Genomic DNA, 19,525 nt, shown 5'->3' with positions numbered 1-19,525 from the left:
TATTAACTTTTTTCCAGATTGAGAATCCTATCTGTGGCCTCTTTGATATAAGAAAGCCAGCACCTGCTTGCCCAGCCCCAGGGATGGGCAGCTCATCTCCTCCAGAGGGAACTCAGAAATCTTCTTCCTGAGACCCAGTTGAGGCCTGTCCCAGTTCTGTCACTGGGGCCTCAGTGCATTCTGCTCTGCAGCCCTTTCCCCAAAGAATCTTAAGAGATCTTCCTGGGAACACAGTGCTCGTCTACAATGCAAAAGCAAGACTCTGGAAGTCCTCATCCTTGTTCAAAGAGGTACATTTTAAGTTGGCTTACACAGGTCACAGAAATTCCTTCCCCTGTACTATGGAGTTTGGAACACATGAATTGTATTGTCTTCAGTCTTATTTTTCCTGGATGAACGCTCCCAATTCTTTTAAACATTCTACACAGAGGACCATTTTTCATGGAAGAATCAGGTTTTTTCCCAAATTCATCACTTCAGGGCAAGTCACTTATCTTTACTGAGTCTCCAGTTCCTCTTCCATAAAAATGAAGAAAATAATACTATTTCATAGGGGTACAGTAAAAATTAATTCAGAAAAATCATGAAAACTTAGCATTTGAATAAAGCACCTGTAAATGTTAAATATATATATTTTGGTTCTGGGGATTGAACCTGGGGTGCTTTGCCACTGAGCTGCATCCTCATACCATTTTTTTTTTTTAGACACAATATCTTTATTTATTTATTTTCATGTGGTGCTGAGGATCAAACCCAGTGCCTCACACGTGCAAGGCAGGCGCTCTACCACTGAGCTACAGCCCCAGCCCCCTCATACCTTTTTATTTGGACATATGATCTTGTTAAAACACTGAGGGTCTCACTCAATTGCTGAGGCTGGCCTCATACTTTCAATCTCCTGCCTCAGTCTCCCTAGTTACTGGGAGGCAGGGGCCAGGCCTGGCTCTCCTTTATTAGCTGTGTGACCTTGGGTAGGTAATTTCACTTCTAAGTCACAGGCATGTGCTACCATGCCTAGTTAAAACATTAAAAAAAATGTCTCCAAAAAAAAGGGTGATGGTGGTATTGATGATGTAGCTCATTGGTAAAGCACCCTAGGTTTCAATCCCAAGGAATGTGGAAAAAGAAGAAAAAAAGAAAGAAATCTTTCTTTTTTCTTTTTTTTTTACTGTGGCGCTGAGGATCCAACTCAGGGCCTCGAGTATGCTGGGTAAGCACTCTACCACTGAGGCATACCACAAGACCCTCAAAAATCACATTTTTGAAAACATATTCAACAGGTAAGTCTGCTGATATTGCCCTTAGCTCTTTATCAAATCTCGAGGGGAAATCATTCCAGAAAGTCATTTGCTACTCTAAATGATGGCAAATGAGGCAAAGTATGACTCCTAAATAAATAAAATAAATTCCTAGGGTCTGATTACATCTGTAAAGAGCCTATTAGATTCTAGAGTTCATTTACCTTATTCTTAGATGGGCACAAAGGCCCAGAGATGTCTCAGAGATCAGTGGTCTAGGCTGGATCCTAAATCTCCCAATATCCATCAACTTTATATCCCCAGTATTCACTTCCCAAGGAGGAAGCCAAAGAGAGGATGATCTCTGGGTCAGAGCAGTTGCACTAAGGACTAGGATTCAGCAAATCTTTGTTAGGCACCTGCTGTTGCAGAACACTGCATTTAGGCAAGTGCTGATACCCCTCCCTTACTAGTGAAGTGTCATTTATGGATGGTTGGTATGGGACTTAGCCCCGGTAAAGCCTAGGTTGCTTCTATCTTGCTTACCCCTATTGCCCCCAATGCCTGGCATTAAGTCTTGGCAACAGGCAGGACCCAGCAAATACCTTCTCAATGATGAATCAATGAATATTTTTTGAGTACAGAGTATGTGTTAGGTTCTGTGGTAGGAGAAACTCTAATTAACACATGCTTGTGAGGATGGTATGATATAACTCCATTTAATAAGTGAGGAAACAAAGGCTAAAACAAGGGAATGGATTATCCTGCACTGAACCAGTGGATCCCAGCCTCTATACCTCATGTCAGGGCTGTAGCTGTTGCTCTCTATAGTCCTCTGGGCTCAGGAGCCCCACCCACCTGTTCCCTTGCCCTTGGCCTTCCCTGATCTAATTGAGGACTGTGGTGGAGGGCTGATTTTTGAATAGCCTCAAGGAAACCAGAAATAGCAGGGTGTGTCTCCTAGTTTATACATAGCTCTAGATAAATCTTATTGAAGCACAGCTCTGATTCTATCACTTTCCTGCTTAAAACTCTAGATTCAGTGTAAATCACCTGAGGTCAAGTTCCACCTTCCCAATTTCTGGCCACGTGGCAGCCTGGCAAGTTACCCTCACTTTCCTCTTTTGCCTGAACTGCACTTCTGAGAACAATTGCCTGCAACTCCAACTTCTGAAAAAACCGTGGGGGTGATTCAGCTCATTCTCCACTCAGCCCTGTGGCTCAGAGCAAGGGGAAGAGGCATTTCCACTCTTTTCAGGACCCAAGAAGGCTGACACCCGGGCCTGCAGATAGTCTGGACAGAGCACGATGGTGAGTGGGAGGACACTTCCTAGATAAGCATCCTCATTGGTAGATGAGCCACCCTAAGTTCACTCAGTCAAGGGCAGGCAGAGTGAACTGAGGACACTCAGAGGTCCTCACTCCCAAACAAGGGCCGTGGGGTTTCTTTTATGTACCCTACTGCCTCTTCTACTTTACCCTATGTTGCTCACCCACCACCTCTTTCCTTCTTCCTTCCCTCCTTTTCCTTCTTTTTGGAGATCAACCTAAGGCCTCAAACATATTAGGGCAAGTGCTCTACTACCTAGCTACACTCTCAGCCCCTGTATCTTTTTCTTTTTCTTTAAATATTTATTTTTTAGTTTTAGATGGACACTATCTTTACTTTTATGTGGTGTTGAGGAGCCAACCCAGTGCTTCATTTCTACTTCTGCTGTGACCTTCGGAGAGTCTCCACTTTTCTTCAGATACTTGCCTTCCCATTGTGACACGGTAGAAAAATGTCTTTTAGACTGCTCTGCTCCCTTTCAGCAGAGTCCCGATTGTCTTGTAGTAGACAGCGTTTTCTCTTTTGCAGAGCAACCGCTTACTTCTGTACTTCCCACCCCAAATCGCAACGGACTGGCACCTGTAGCCAGTTGTAAAAGGATTTGTCCATGCTCAACCCCTTGTGCACAATTAGCTGGCAAGTAAAGAGGGATGTGAGTAGCAGAGAGGAAGCAAAAAAATAAATCTCTCTTGCCATGGGCATACCGGGCCCCTTCCCATTGTAAAAACCTCCCTACGAGCGTCTCCCCCCACCATTCCTTTACCCGGACACAAACGCTCAGCTAAAGCCGGCAGGAGGTGGGGGCGGCCTGTGCGCGTGCGTCGGCGCAGGGCCCTCTCCCGCCCACGTGCGCGCCCCCAGCTGGAGGCGCGCGCCGCGGCGAGCTGGCGGGAAAGCGCGCGGGAAGCCCCCGGCAGACTCCCGGTGTGGGGGAGGGGGCTGGAGGCGTTTGGAACGTGCCACTCACGGAAAGAAATAGGGGAATTTTCGCGCTCCTCTAGAGTTTCTACCTCTCCCATCCTCCGACCAATCCGTTAGTTCCCCCCGTCCCCCATCATGATACGGAGCCCCGCGCCGCGGCCTCGCGCCCCCGCTGCAGCCTGGCGGGGCCAGCTAACCTGATGGTGCTGGACTAAGCGGTTCCCTCCTCCGCCGGAGCGGGGCGCTGCGCCGCGCGGTGGGGCCGGAAATTCCCGCGGCCTGAGTGGTGGAGCCCTAGCAGGGAGCGCGGCGCCGCCTTCCTCCTCCCGGGGCAGGGCGGGGGCGTTGGGCACCGCGAGGGCCGGGCTGCCGGAGTGGGTGGGGTTGGGGGCCGCCGCGTCCGCCTGGAGCACGGGAGCAGGCGGCAGGCGGGGAGAGCGGGCGACGCGGCAGCACCCTACCAGCGGCTGGACTAGTCGGGAGACCCTAGCGCCCCTGCTCCTGGCCTCCGCCCCCTCGTGGTCTCCGCCTCCTTGCCTCACACACCCCCCGGGCCGCCGGGCCCCAGGCCTTCCTGGCGCTCCTCCTCCCTCTCTTCATACTCGCTCTGGCCGGGGTCCTCTTGCTGCCTGCTGGCCTTGCTGCTTCTGGGGCGAGTCCTCCTCCTTGGGCTCTCCTTTCTCTCTCTCTCTCTCTCACACACACACACACACACTCGTGCCCTTGCTCTCTGGGCCACCCCTTCCTCTCCAGCCCTACTCCTCTCGTCCTTGCTAACGCCGCCGTCGGGGGAGGATTGATGTCCCTTCAGCATCATGCAGCCACCGCCGAGAAAGGTAAGGGCGCAGCCGTGGAGCTTTGGGGTTCGGGAGGGTATGCATACTAGGAATGCGGCTGGGGCGACCGCTGCGTCCCCTCCCCCTCCCCGCAAGGGGCCGTGACCGCTTTCGCCTCTGGCTTGTCACGGAGTTGCCGCTGGTTCCAGGCGGGTGTTTGTGGGAGGGCGTGTGTGAGGTGCCTTTCCAATCGAGGGACTGCCGGGGTTCGTCTCCTTCACTGCACTGAAGATGCCCCCAGACATTTTACAGGAGTTTCAGGTGTGCATTTGTATGTGTGCGCCTGCATGGCAGTGCTGCCCGCTGCAAAGTGCATTCTCGGGGCGCATTGAGGGGAGGCGGGGGAGCCCCTGCAGATTTGCAGAGCCTTGTGCGTGTGTGATTGTTTAGTCTGAACCAGGTTTGAGCCCTCCAGCCGCTTGTCGCCACCCCCGCCCTTTTGCAGATTTGCGGGGGATTTGTTTCAAGCCTAGTCCAAAGGTTTGGCCTGGTTTTCCCACGGGCTGCCGAAAAGAAGTTGGAATAGTCATAGCCCTCCCACTCTAGGGAAAAGCAAATTAAGAATTGATGGATCCTGTTTTTCTACCCCCACCCTTTCCACGAGGTTCTTGCCCCGCCCCCAGCCAGGGGGCAAGGAGGCGGTGGCATTGCCCCCAGGAAGGCAAGAACCGAACCCTTGACAGTGCACTGTGCGTGGCGTGTGCACTTAGATCTGGCCTTGGATAGTCAGGGTGGGAGTGACGAGTGTTCTTGGCTTGTCAGCAGCTTCCCGCTGCGCCCTTCTCTGGCTTTTCCAGTGGCCAAGGCTGTGTCCTTGTCTTTTAAATTCTGCACATGGGTACTGAATGTCTTCTGTGGACACTGGGTGGAGGAGGCCATTCTATCCTCCTCTCGTGGGCAAACATTTGCTGAATGCCTAACTCTTCCGTGTTTTCTTTCTCTTTCTTAATCCGGGATCAGTTAAGTGAGACCTTTTCTTTTGCACATGTACTCCCACTCCTCTGGGTAGCCTCGCTCCAGCGGCCAGGATTCCACGATTGTAACCTCGAACCCTGAGGTCCGGCCTGGCAGGCTTGGAGGCTCTGGCCCGCTGGCATTTGCGGTTCTCGCTGTTTAAAGTGGAGCCTTCAACCCGGCCTGGCTTGCTGGGTTAGTTTAAAAGCACTGCATATGTTGGAAGGTCACTTTTGCTTTCTTCTTTGTGAGATTGTGATTTGACGCGCTGTCAGCGAGTGGAGGGCATCATCCTGAGACAGTGTGCTTTCTTGCAGCCATTATGGAATAATTTATGTAGTTTGATTCATGCATATTATTTCATGATTGTATAAACTTCGGTCATTAGGTATTAGGTACTCTTATGCTCTCCTCTCCCATCTACACTCTGCTCACTTCTCCTGGTGGTTAATGTCTGAATCTTTTTTGGAAGAAATAGAAGACTGGCTCTTTTAAAACTGTTAGAGGACCTAGGTATGTACTGAGCTTGTGCATGAAATAGAATGGCAGTTTATTTTTCATCTTTTTATAATTTTATACCAGTGTATTTTCATTCAGCCAGTTACAGGTCATTTGACTACCTTTTTATTAAATAAATGTCTTTAATAATGAAGCTAGATGGCAAGTAGTGGGTTTATGTTCTTTAGGGAGAGAAAAGTAAGAGGTGTATATATTCTGACAAATATTAAAGAGTTTTTCTTAATTTTTTTTTTGTTCAAGTTGTAGTATGGCCTTAATAAATATATGGTGTATTTTAGGTGAAAGTAACACAAGAACTGAAAAACATTCAAGTTGAGCAGATGACAAAACTTCAAGCCAAACATCAAGCAGAATGTGATTTGCTTGAAGATATGAGGTAAGGTTGTAGTACATAGTTTGAGAACTTTAAAAAAATTATTTTTAGTTGTAGATGGGCTTAATACCTTTATTTTATTTGTTGCTGAGGATCGAACCCTGTGCCTCACACGAGCTAGGCAAGTGCTCTATAACTGAGCTACAGCCCCAGCTCCTAGTTTGAGAACTTCCATATCTCTTTTTCAAAGAACCTTTGAGTTGCCAACCCTGTTTGGATCTACTGATGGAATTTCCTTTTGGATTTCCTGTTTTAAGGCTGTTAGAACTTTGACTCAGCTGGAAATTATAACTGGAACTAACACAATACAAACTTTTTCCCTGTAGTGTAGGAACCTATAATGTACACATACTATTATGAAAAAAACAAGGGCCTTAAAAGTCTGTCAGTCAAATTATAATTATTGAAGTAAAAATTCTTACTTATGTCTTTCCACTGAATTGTAACAATTATTCACTGTATAATTTTACACAGATTTTTAAATCAACTCCTATGGTTAATGGTTAATATCTGGGGTGAACCACTCAACCCCTGATGATTAGATACTAGCACTGTTTGTTAAACATGACACATATAACTGTCTTTGAATGTTAAACTTAATGAGAACTATGTTTTCAATTTATTTTATAATTAAAGTTACTTATTTATAATCAAGATAACTTAATTTAATAGATAAGACATCTTAACTAACATTGTGAAAATTAGTATCTTTCCTTACAGAGTGAAGCATGACTTATTGAAAGAAACGCACTTCCCCTCTTCTTTTTTTTAACAATCCTATAGTAAAAACTGACAGTTCGACAGATACTTTTGTAAGGGATAGAAGATGATTTACATATTGAAATGGTGGTTGCAGTTCTTATTTCACTTTAGTAATATAATTATCAAATTGCAGTTGGATCTATAAGCCTCATCAATTGCCTAACTTTATGTTGGTTTCATAAAAAAATACTAACTAGATAATATTATGATAAAGTATATTTGTTTGGAATTGCTAATAGCCCAAAGATTTTAGTTTAAGGTGTTTCATTTTTTCCTTTTCCATATTTACCTTATGTACTGTTTATGAACATTTCAGCTATATACCTGTTCTTTTAGGGTTTCTGACTAAGGCATATAAATCTATTCTCATCTCTCTTGGATTCACCAACATTGTTGTTTTTCCAACTGAAAAGTACTGTATTTTGTGGTACTGAGGATTGAACCCCGGGGCGTTTTACCACTGAGCTATATTCCTAGAGCTGGTTTTTTTTTTGAGACAGTTATTTCTGAGTTGCCCAGGCTGGCCTCAAACTTGTGATTCTCTTGCCTCAGCCTCCCAACTAGTTGGGATTACAGGTATGTGCTACCACACCTGCTCACAAGGAAATTTTTAAATTTAAAAATTCCTGTGTAAGATATCTGAAGCTAGCTGGGTGCAGTGGCCCATACCTATAATCCTAGTGGCTCAGGAGGCTGAGGCAGGAGGGTTAAGATCGTGAGTTCATAGTCAGCCTCAGCAACAGTGAGGCCCTATCTAAATAAAATACATAAAAGGGCTGGGGATGTGGCTCAATGGTTGAGTGCGCCTCAGTTCAATCCCCAGTAAAACCCGCCCCCCTTCCCCCCCCCAAAAAAAAAAAATATCTAAAGTTTTATCATGGTCTTAAACATTTGTTAAGTAAGTATATGAAGAAGATACTTTAATTGAAATCTCTAGATGAAGGAAGTAATCAATTTTCAGAAGCATTTCAGGTAGGCAACTTTAGTGTATAAGTGAAGATCCTGTGTTGGGTGTGGGTGGTCATGGCCATTAAGTCCTATTGATTTTCTCTTCTAAAAACTTCCTGATTACTCTTTTCTCCTATTGCCTGTACCTTGGTGCAGGAGCTTATAGTCAAGAATATGGACATGGCAGACAGCTCTGGGTTTGTTTCTAGGCCTTGTCACCTACTAAGGTGTTCTGACTTCTAAAATATCTTCATTTTTCTACACTTAAGTTGCCCCATTTGTAGAATGGGGCAGTTGTGGCCTTTATTCAGAAGGGTTGTACAGATCAAATGACTGCATGTAGATGTGGTATATGTTAAGCTAAGTTGAGGTAGATTTTCACTCTTGCTGCTGCTGTTTAATTGTTTGTATTATTGCTGATCCATGATATTTTGGCCACATTATTACAATAATATTCTAATTACCAGCAGTGTCCTTATATCTTCCATCCCCCAACCTCTCCTTTTTAATGTCTTTCATATTGTTATCAGTTAGCCATCAGTTATTTTATTATATATTAGCTCTCTGTGTACTTCTGGATAAAGGCCCATCACCTTGTCATAACATACATGATGCTCAGCAACCTAGTTGCAAGGTTTCCTTACTAAGTTACGTGGGCATGTTTCATGCCCATGCAACCTTCTTTTTTATTCCTCCTACTTTGTCTCTTTAAGACATCTACTAATCTAGTTGTGTGTTGTCCGTCTTTGTTTGCTGTTCCCTCTGCCTGTTAATACCCTTCCTCCCACTTTTTCACATGGCAAATGCTATTACTACCTCTGTAAATTATTCTCTGTGGTCTCAAAGGAGTTTGATTTTTCACATGTTTCTGGCTTCTCCCACCTTGTGAATTCTTTGAAGTTAGAGGTTAAATCTTACTCTTTTTTTTTTTTTTTTTTTTTTGGTACTGGGGATTGAAGGCAGATGTGCTTTCCCACTGAGCTATGTCCTCAGCCCTTATTATTTTTTATTTTGAGGCAGGGTTTCATTAAGTTGCTTAGGGCCTTGCTAAGTTGCTGAGAATAGTCTTGAACTTGTGATCATCCTGCCCCAGCTTCTCAAGTCATTGGGATTACAGGCTTGCCCCACTGCACTTGGCTTATTTTTAGTCTTTGTACCTTTAGTTTGGAATGGCAGAATTGTCAAGTGAATATAACTGTATTTAAATGTACTTTATTCAGCCTTGAATGGTGACACATACCTATAACCCCAGTGAATTGGAAAGCTGTGGCAGGAGGATCACAAGTTTGAGGCCAGCCTCAGCAACTTAGCCTAGACTTTGTCTCAAAATAGAAAGGATTGGGGTATAGCTAAGTGGTAAAGTGCCCCTGTGTTCAGTTCTCAGTACAGGAGAAACCATATTTGTTCTTAGGTGGGATATTTTATAAGCCATTTGTGGAGGACTATAGTAGGGTATCGTTGAGTTTGTAAAGATACAATGGGACAAAAAGGAAGAGAGAGACCTATACTCATGCTTTAGTAGGTTAACACAGTATTCCATTCAAAACATTATGGGAAGCCAGGCATGGTGGCACATATCTACAATTCCAGACAAGAGGATCACAAATTCAGGGCCAGCCTTAGCAACTTAACAAGACTCTGTCTCGAAATAAAAAGACTAGGGATATAATTCAGTGGTAAAATTGCCTCTGGGTTATATCCTAATATCCAAAAAAACTACATGAGAGAGCTAGGATGTAGCTCAGTGGTAGAGTGCTTGCCTGGTGTGCACAAGGCCCTGGTGTTGATCCCCAATACCCTCCCCCCCACCCCCACATACCTATATGGGAGTGTCAGGCACATTATTGCACACCTGTAATCCCAGCAATTCTGGAGGCTGAGGCGGGAGGATCACAAGCTCAAGCCCAGCCTTGGCAATTTAGCAAGACCCTGTCTCAAAATAAAATAAAAAGGGCTGGGGATGTAGCTCAAAAATAGTGCCCCACTGGGTTCAATCCCCAGTACTACCAAAAAAAAAAAAAAAAAGGGGGAGTGAACTGAACAGAAAAACATATTTGACTCCTTTTAAAAAATTCTGCTAGTCCCTTAGAGTACCATCAATCTCTTAAATTTTTATTTTACTTATAAATAGATACATTCTATATCAAATAGTACAGTATATTTACCATGCCCTCATGAACTTAAATTCTTAGGGTCTGCTATGTTATGGTATGCTTTATAGTTTGACACATTGTGAAATAAGGGTTGCCATGCCATGTGTTATCAAATGTAGCTACATAATTCAGCTTTGTAGAAACAAGCCCCTTTGTTTTTTTTTTTAAAAAAAAAAGCCACCCCCCATCCCCCCATTACACAGAGCAAATGAAAATGCTGAAATTTTTCTATGGTTTCATGTGATGGGAAAGGCTCTATATTTCCTTTTTTAAAAATTTTTTAAAAAATGTTTATTTTTTAGTTATACACAATACCTTTACTTTGTTTATTTTTATGTGGTGCTGAGGATCGAACCCAGGGTCTCATGCGTGCTAGGGGAGCACTTTACCGCTTAGCCACAACCCCAGCCCTATATTTCCTTTTGTGGAAATACTACACCTTATTGACTGTTACAGCTGTGTCTATGAATATCCTTAAATATACATTTTATAGAAATGTTTCAACTCCACAATAAGGAACTAAGAAATGATTATTTTTTGCTGCCAACAAACTATAAACGATGAAATATACTTCAAATAAGCAAGACAGTTGTTTGTCTTGTAAAAATTTTCATTAGGTAGGCAATTACTCATTTTGTTATACTAGGATTTTAAATCATTAATGGGATACTTTATGTATATATGCTATATTGGTTATATATACATAATTTTGGCTTGCATTTGTAAGAAAAATTTTTGAAATTGATGTCCAAAAGAGCAGCAATATTAATCTCAAACATACCCAAGTAATCATCTACTTGTTTTTCCTATTTTACTTTATTTTTTGGTGCTGGGGATTGAACCCACGGCTTTGCAGATGATAAGCATGGTCTGTTCTACTGGGCTACACCCTCACATTTAAAATACTTTGCAATTGAAACTAGATTAATAAACTGATTCTAGATTGATGCAATATAAGCAAGCAGCTGTTTGTGGATACAGAAATGATAAAGGCCAAAGATGTCTTATGCAGAAATACACTGTACAGAGTGCCTTAGTTTTAACATATCTACCTTCATTCAAGCCCCAAGTTCCATTCAGAGCATTTAAAGATAGTGAAATGTCAGCTAAGGAGGTTTGTTTACTTTTTTCTTTTTTTGGTACTAAGGATTGAATGCAGGGGTGCTTTACCACTGAGCCACATTCCCAGCGTTTTTTAATTTATTTTTTAAATTTTAAGACAGGTTCTCACTAAGTTTCTTAGGATTTTGTTAAATTGCTGAGGCTCACTTTGAACTTGCAATCCTCTTGCTTTAGCCTCCAGAATTGCTGGGATTATAGGCATGTGCCACCTTACCTGGCTAGAAAAAAGGTTTTATGACTTTTTAAAAAAGAGTTTAATAAACAAACACATAACATATTAAGCGGTAAATAGGAGAGTTTTCTGCTGGATATGGTGAGTTTTCACCCCCACCTTTTTTCCTTCTGGAATTTTGAGGGGAGGAGACCAATTATGATACTGTTTCCCCTCATCCCCACCCCTTTGCTGTCTTCAACTTCTTCAGTTCATTTCTTCCAGGGATGCATTTGGAAGCTGGTGTGTTGGGAGGGAAGTATGAGAGAAAAAGATAATTTATTTGTTGTTAATCAGGGACATTCCATGCTTTGGGGGAGATTTTATATTGATGCACATTTTATACTGATGTTCTCTATCAGCAGTAGAGAAACACATTTTACTTTCTTTTTAGTTTATCATTACTTTTTTTTCTCTTTTTGTTCTCTAAGGCCTCTTACCAAGTAAGTTTCTAAATTTAGACCCTATGTGATTTCCTTTTTAATATGGTTTATCCTTTTGATGTGCTAAGTAAAAAAGATTCTTTACTGGGACTCAGAATACAAAGAACTACCATCTTAACAAACACTTTTAGGAGGTCATTATATACTGTGGAAAAGTTATGAAATTATCATATTTATTTTATAGATTTAGGTGGAAACTGAGGCATAGTGAGATGAAGTATGGTGAGGATTCTCAGCTATTTTCTCTAATTTACATACTAGTGCACTCTATCTCATATCTGTCTCCCCAGCTTTTAATCAAGGAACTCATTATGAGTCCTATCTTTTGAAATATTTTGCTTGTGAAAATGTTCATTATTAACTAAAAATTTATTTTCTTTCCTTTCTTCTTTTTTTCCTTCCTTCCTTCCTTCTAGGGATTGAACCCAGAGGCGCTTAATCACTGAGCCACATTCCCAGCTTTTTTTAATATTTTATTTAGAGGGTCTCACTAAGTTGTTTAGGGCCTTCATAAATTGTTGAGACAGGCTTTGAACTTGTGATCCTCCTGTCTCGGCCTCCTGAGTCACTGGGATTAAAAGCATGTGCTACCATGCCCGCCTAATAGTTTGTTTTCATATATATATATTTTTCATACATTGAGCTATCAGTGAACTTTTGCTTTTTTTTTTGTTTTTTAATGGTACTAGGATAGAACCCAGGGCCTCACCCATGCCCAGCAAATGTTCTGTCCCTGAGCTACATTCCTGTAGAGGTGATTCTTAAGTGCAGTAGATTTTGAGAACACTTGAAGTAGTGGAAAGAATGTGGACCAGAGATTGAATCTCAGCTTTGCTACTTACTAGCTTCGACAAGTTACTAAGCTTTTCTGAGCCTCATATTTCATAGATACAAGAAAATTTTAATGTTTACATTTTTGCTTTTCTGTGGAAGTTAAATGAGATTTGTGAAATGCCAAGTTTGGTAGGTATTCAGCATTGCTGGCTACTATTGTTATTGGATTGAAGTCTGGGAAGAATGTTGTCTTAGTCAAGGTAACAAAGGAAGTTGTGTTTCATCAGTTGTTAAAAAAAAAAAAATGCATGTAAGGGCTGGGGTTGTGGCTCAGTGGTAGAGTGCTTGCCTAGCACGTGCAAGGCACTGGGTTCGATCCTCAGCACCACAAATAAATAAATAAAAAATCAAGGTAGGGGCTGGGGTTGTGGCTCAGCGATAGAGTGCTCACCTAGTACATTCGAGGCGCTGGGTTTGATCCTCAGGACTACATAAAAATAAATAAATAAAGATATTGTGCCCAACTACAACTAAAAAAAAATAAAGGACATCAACAACTACAAACTATTAAAAAAAACAAACAAAACGTGCGTGGGCCTGGGGTTGTGGCTCAGTGGTAGAGCACTTGCCTAGCACATGTGAGGCACTGGGTTTGATTCTCAGCACCACATATAAAATAAAATAAATAAAATAAATGTTTATTAACAACAACAACCCAAAACAAAACAAAACAAAAAAATGTGTGTGGCACCATGGCACATGCCTGTAATCCTAGTGACTTAAGAGACTGAGGTAGGAGGTTTGCAAGTTCAAAGCTAGCCTCTGCAATTTAACGAGACTCTGGCCTCAAAAGAAGGGCTGGGAATGTAGCTCAGTGGTACAATCCCTAAAACCAGAAAAAGAAAAACAAGTAAAAAAGATTAAAGAAGCAGTATCAGTAGCACATTATTTGACATTCTTACATTGCTTAAATCGAGATGCATCTATATTTGCTTTTCGCTCTCTCGGTGCACTGAACTTGCGGAAAAGGTATCAGCTGTTTTGGAAGAAAATCCCACAGACAATGGTTGTAATACAAACATTGGATCACGTGGGCATTTGATGGCACAGAGGATGGTATTGTGACTGATTCAAAAAAGTGATTCAGAAGAGTTTGCCTCTGAATATGACTAATGCACCAATTAATTTTCTTTATCCTTTTATTGTGCACAATAGAAATATGTGCTAAAAATCTGATAAAATAAATTTAAAAGAGTTCTTTTAGTAAGTATGAATAAAAATTCTAAGTGATAAGGTGTTATATCAATTTAGTAGGCAGTATTTTTTCTTAATGGGACATAAAGTCATTGTTTTGCAATTAGTGGTGTTTGTTTGCTTGCTTGCTTGCTTATTTATTTATATATTGTGCTAGTGATTAAACCAACAACCTTGTCCATGCTAGGCAAATGCTTTATTGCTAGGCCATATCCCCAGACCATCAGTGATGTTTTAGATGTAATGAAAACTGGGAATAGCATATCAGCTCCTGGACAGTCCTTTTTCATTGATTGACCAATCATTATTGCTTCTTAATTCGTGTTCTTTCATATTATAACCCCAAAATGATATAAATCTTTGAGAGGGAGAATTTTTAAAAATTTAGGGCAGCAAATAAAAGATCAAGTAGGATGATACTTAACACTTCTTTGAGTGGAAAAATAGATTAAAGTGAGTTTAAAATTAATGAAAAATTATGTGTTTGGGCTGGAGTTGTGGCCCAGTGGTAGAGTGCTTGCCTAGTATGTGTGAGGCACTGGGTTTAATTCTCAGTACCACATATAAATAAATGAATAAAATAAAAGTCCATCAACAACTAATAGTGTGTATGTGTGTGTGTGTGTGTGTGTGTGTGTATGTATGTATGTATGTATATATATATATATATAAAATAAAAAATTGCCAGGGCTGGGGTTGTAGCTCAGTGGCAGAGCACTTGCCTAGCGTATGTGAGGCCCTGGGTTTGATCCTCAGCACCACATAAAAAAAATAAATAAAGGCATGCTGTCCATCTACAACTATATTAAATTTTTTTTTTTTTCCGGGTATGGTGGTACATGCCGGTAATCCCAGAGGCTTGGGAGGCTGAGGCAGGAGATAGCAAGTTCAAAGCCAGCCTCAGCAAAGGTGACGTGCTAGGCAACTCATTGAGACCTTGTCTCTAAATAAAATACAAAATAGGGCTGGGAATGTGGCTCAGTGGTCGAGTGACCCTTAGTGCAATCCCCAGTACCAAAAAAAATAAAAAAATAAAATTATGTGGAATTTCAATTGAATGAATTTAAAATTTAAATACATACTTCCATATTATGGTCAGTTATAGAGGAGGGAGATTAAGAAGGAAATGCAAACTAGGCAGAGGAGGAAATATAGTCTGGGAGGGTCTATTTAATAAAACTTTTTGTCTCTGATCACTGCTTACTTGACTTGAAGGAATTCAAGTTCTTTTTTTTTTTTTGGGTGAGGGGTACCAGGGATTGAACTCAGGGGCACTTGGCCACATTCCCAGCCCTATTTGGTATTTTATTTAGAGACAGGGTCTCACTGAGTTGCTTAGTGCCTTGCTTTTGCTAGAATTACCAGCACGTGCCACCATACCCGGCTGAGCTTGAGGTTTTAATAATACTTCTTCCTGTTGCTAATTTAATGGCTTATTAGCTTATTATCCATCACTCATAGATCCTTATCTGCTGCTAAAATTTAAAGATTTGGTTCTTTAAATTTTATTTTATTTTTTTTAAAGAGAGAGAGAGAGAATTTTTATTTATTTTTCGGCAGACACAACATCTTTGTATGTGGTGCTGAGAATCGAACCCGGGTTGTACGCATGCCAGGCGAGCGCGCTACCGCTTGAGCCACATCCCCAGCCCTCTTTAAATTTTAAATGGAATAGTCATTGCAGCCCACTCCAGGTGAAATTATTTTGTGATTTACAGACTAGAGTGGGAGATACTCATCTGAGCCAAATGAACTTAAACTAAGGGCCAATGAAGTTACTCACCACTAGAGTTAAGAATAGATATGTTGAAGCCTGGTGTGGTGGTGCACACCTGTAACCTTAGCCCCTTGGGAGGCTCAGGCAGGAGGATCACAAATTTGAGACCAGGCTGGTCAACTTAGACCCTATCTCAAAAATAAAATAAAAAGGGCCGGGCATGTAGCTCAGTGGTAGAATGCTTGTGTAGCACGTGTGAGAGGCCCTGGGTTCAATCCCCAGTACTGCAAAAAAAAAAAAAAAAAAAAGGAAAAATAGATGTGTTGAATAAATTTTGTGTGCACTTTTCCCTGACCTGATATTTAGCCACACGCAGTTACATAAATACAATAGATAGTAAAGGTGATCTGTGTGGTAGGGTGCAGTGAACAAATACTGCTTAGAGGAATACCACTGCAGTATATGAACACTAGTGGTTAGTCTTTTATTAATGAAGTCACTAAAACTTCTCAGAACCTGGTGTTTTTTATCTGTAAATTGAAAAACTATTATGATATTATTTTGATAATTAAAGTAATTCATATATAATATCTCTTGCACAGTATGTGGAATGTAATTGATGCTCTATAAATTCATGTGGATTGTAATTTTGTTAAGTAATTGAGAGAATCACTTCAGAAATTATGGTTTGTGACTTATTGCCTAAAGAGTTAACCTGTGGTTGAGAAATATAATGGATCTCACAGATAAACTGAAGCATCTCTTTCACCAAGGTCAGTAGTTCTGTGTACTTTCCATCTTTCTGAGTGTTGGTAATGATTTTCCTCATCATTGCTGGGTGGTTTCTTAAAGCTCCATTTATCATATTTTCATGAAATAGGACTGAAGGTATATATAGCTCAGTGATAGAGCGCTTGCCCAGCATTGCTTAAAGCTCTGGGTACAATCCCCAGTACTGCAAAACCAACCAACCAAACAGCAACACCACCAAAACATGAAACAGTTTGTGGTGGTAGGACAGTTTCTCCTTATCTGATTTCTCTCTCCCTTATTTCCTTCCATTAGGGAAGTCAGTTTTTACCAGAAATTATCCCAACAGACTTTCTCTTGATATCTTATTGCTGAGTTTGCCTCTTATCCCATGCATGCCTGATGTATAAGCAGGGGTTTGTAAGTTTGGGTTGAGCTGCAAAGAAGGATGAGAATGTGATTATCTTCTTGGGGTGGATCTTTGCCAAGAAATAAGGTAATGGTGGCAGTAATAGGGCTTTTGCTACATAACTGCTTTGCTTGTTTGCCACAGGCCTATTTCTAATTTACTCCTATTGGTTTCCATAAAAATCTTAAAAAATGTATTAGGGTTAGAATATGAGGGATGTTGCTAAAATTCCAGTTGTCCCAAGAGATTGTGAATAAGGAACACAATTTCCCAACTACTTTTGAATATAGTACCTTAGGTCAGGAGTAGGATTTTTGTTTTACCATAGGTAGTGGGCCAGTAGGCCAGTGGCCTGTTAGGATTCTTCTCTTAGGAATTTAGGACTGGTTAAAAATCTTGCACTTCTGGTCATCTGATAATTTGGAGAAGTGATTGTCAAAGGGCCCTGCAGGCAATTGTATTTTATTGATCTCCTTTTACTTCTCAGATGAGAGCATTAGTAAAGTGGCTGAACTAAAAGGAGGGAGGGACAAATATCAGCTAAGCTTGTCCCTGTATGAATAGTTTGTCCTACTAATTGAGGAGTGGCAGTTTGGTGTTGGGAGTAAAAAGTGTGAGGCCTTTTACCTGAGGAAGCATGCTGTGGCAAGTTGGTATTTTTCTTTGTATGCCCTTGGAATCTTCATTTGAATCCCACAGACAACATTCTGTGTGTGTGGTATCAGTATTCAGAAGGACCTAATGCATAAGCAGGGGTTTGTAAATTTGGGTTGAGCTGTTGCTTTTCAGTGACTGATTTGGGAACTAGGCACAGAAGTTTTTAACCCTGTCGTTTGTTCCACTGCTGTCATATGTTCATCACGATTAGTTTATAGACTCTAAGCTGATATTTTTGTTTATTTCATTTTTATGATGTCTTTGAGTATTACTTGGGCATGCTTTACCATTCGATCTCCTTTTTGGTATTCATGGTGAATGTCTTGTCATCCAGATGTTTTCTGTTTTGAGAACTTTGAAATAATTTAATTCAAAAGAAAATGTTATTTTTGGTATGATGAAAAGTGTTAGCACATCTGTGGTCCCACAGGAAACAATTGGAGTATATATGTCCTCTGGGTTATGTTTTAGTGGCATTTATTTTTCCTCTCATGAGGGTAGGGGGGCAGAGACTTTCTATGTATGCCCTTTTTTGTATGTTTTGAATTTTGAATTATGTGAATATTGCTTACTCTCCAAATTAAAATTAAATGATTCAGTAACATTAGTCAATGTTTTATTGCATGTTTATTAAACATAAGATACCATAAAAGTTTAACTTCAGTTGATGCTTAAATACCATTTTGGCTTTTAGTTAGTTTTCAGTGAAGTTATTTTCATTATTAGTAGACTTTCATTTTATGGTACTGGGAATTGAACCCAGAGGCACTTTACCACTGAGCTATATCTTCAGCCCTTTTTAATTTTTATTTTGAGTCAGGGTCTTCCTGAGTTGCTTAGGGTCTCACTAAATTCCTGAGACTGGCCTCAAAATTTCAATCCTTCTGCCTCAGCCTTCTAAATTGCTGGGGTTACAGGTGTATGCTATCATGCCCAGCTACTTTAAAATTTATTTCTAATAAGACTTTAAAATTTATTTCTAATATGTGCAAATAATAATAATACTCGATTTACAAACTGCACTTTATAAAAATGATTGTCTTCCAGGAAGTTACAACCAGAGTTGGGGAAATAGGCTTTATGTACTACTGTGTTCCTTTCTTTCTGTATTGTGGAATTCTTTTGTCCCCAAATAAGCAAACATATTAGGTGGTTAGATTCCTGTCTAACCTCAGATTTTATGTATGTGTATGTGCAGTGCTGGATATTGAATTTAGGACGTTATGCATGCCAGGCAAGCATTCTATCACTGAGCTATCCTCTCAGCCCAGCCTTAAATTTAGCTATATTTATCCTAAGATTTTATGTCATTGTCATCATTTAAAGCATTGTTTCTGTGGCAAAATGCATTTTACATTTTTAGCCAACTTTCTTCATGGGGTATTTAACATTTGATTTGTTATTAAGAGGTAGTTTATAGATTGAATTGTTGAATATTATTAGTATTCCATTTTATTTTTTCTTATGCATTTTTAGTTATACTGCCTTTTTCTTTTTTCTTTTCTTTCTTTTTTTTTTTGGTGGTGCTGGAAATTGAAAGTCTTGCAAGTGCTCTACTATTGAGCTATATCTTCTGTGTGTGTGTGTGTGTGTGTGTTTGTGTGTGTGAGTGTGTGTATGTATGTGTTGGGAGGGAGTACTGGGGATTGAATCCAGGGATGCTACATTAAGCTACATCTACAACCCTTTTTAATTTTGAGATAGAGTCTGGCTAAGTTGTGGAATCTGGCCTCAAACTTGAGATCCTCTTGCCTCAGGCTCTGGAGTAGCTGGAATTATAGGTATGCACCCCTATGCCTGGCTTTCTTACTTTAAAAACATTTTTTTAGGGGCTGGGGTTGTGCTCAGCGGTAGAGCTCTTGCCTAGCATGTGCGAGGCGCTGGGTTCGATCCTCAGCACCACATAAAAATAAATAAAATAAAGATACTTAAATTTTTTTTTTTTTAGTTATTGATGAACCATATTTCATTAATTTGTTTATATATGGTGCTGAGAATGGAACCCAGTACCTCACACATGTGAGGCAAGTGCTTTACCACTGAGCTATAACCCCAGCCCTGGCTTCATTACTTTTTATTGTCCAATGTTGTAGCATAGTGGTTGATGTCCTTATTCACATTTTTGTATATTTATATAACCATCTTTTTAGGATA

The 19,525-nt window shown here is 40.8% G+C and overlaps 1 protein-coding gene across 3 annotated transcripts in view; it reads left to right on the top strand.

Moving 5' to 3' along the window:
* Nucleotides 1–2,393: 2,393 nt before the first annotated feature.
* The window catches only part of Fchsd2 (FCH and double SH3 domains 2), a 237,498-nt gene continuing 220,366 nt past the window's right edge, over nucleotides 2,394–19,525 (top strand). Inside the window, exons 1-2 of one of the 3 annotated variants that reach the window (XM_046441893.2) lie at nucleotides 2,394–2,549; nucleotides 6,077–6,174. In XM_046441893.2, the coding sequence (XP_046297849.1) occupies nucleotides 2,547–2,549; nucleotides 6,077–6,174 (101 nt within the window). In that variant the 5' untranslated portion in view covers nucleotides 2,394–2,546. Of the gene's footprint in view, nucleotides 2,550–3,884; nucleotides 4,326–5,548; nucleotides 5,793–6,076; nucleotides 6,175–19,525 lie in introns of those variants that run through there. The other 2 variants (XM_046441892.2, XM_046441894.2) reach the window with 2 other exon arrangements.

The sequence above is a fragment of the Marmota monax genome, unplaced genomic scaffold, assembly GCF_021218885.2.
Source record: "Marmota monax isolate L192 unplaced genomic scaffold, Marmota_monax_Labrador192_F-V1.1 WCK01_AAM20220418_F8-fsc00068, whole genome shotgun sequence".
In the NCBI taxonomy this organism is placed as follows: Eukaryota; Metazoa; Chordata; class Mammalia; order Rodentia; family Sciuridae; genus Marmota; species Marmota monax.
The sequence above is the reverse complement of the archived record's forward strand: the minus strand, read 5'-3'. Positions and strand labels throughout refer to the sequence as shown.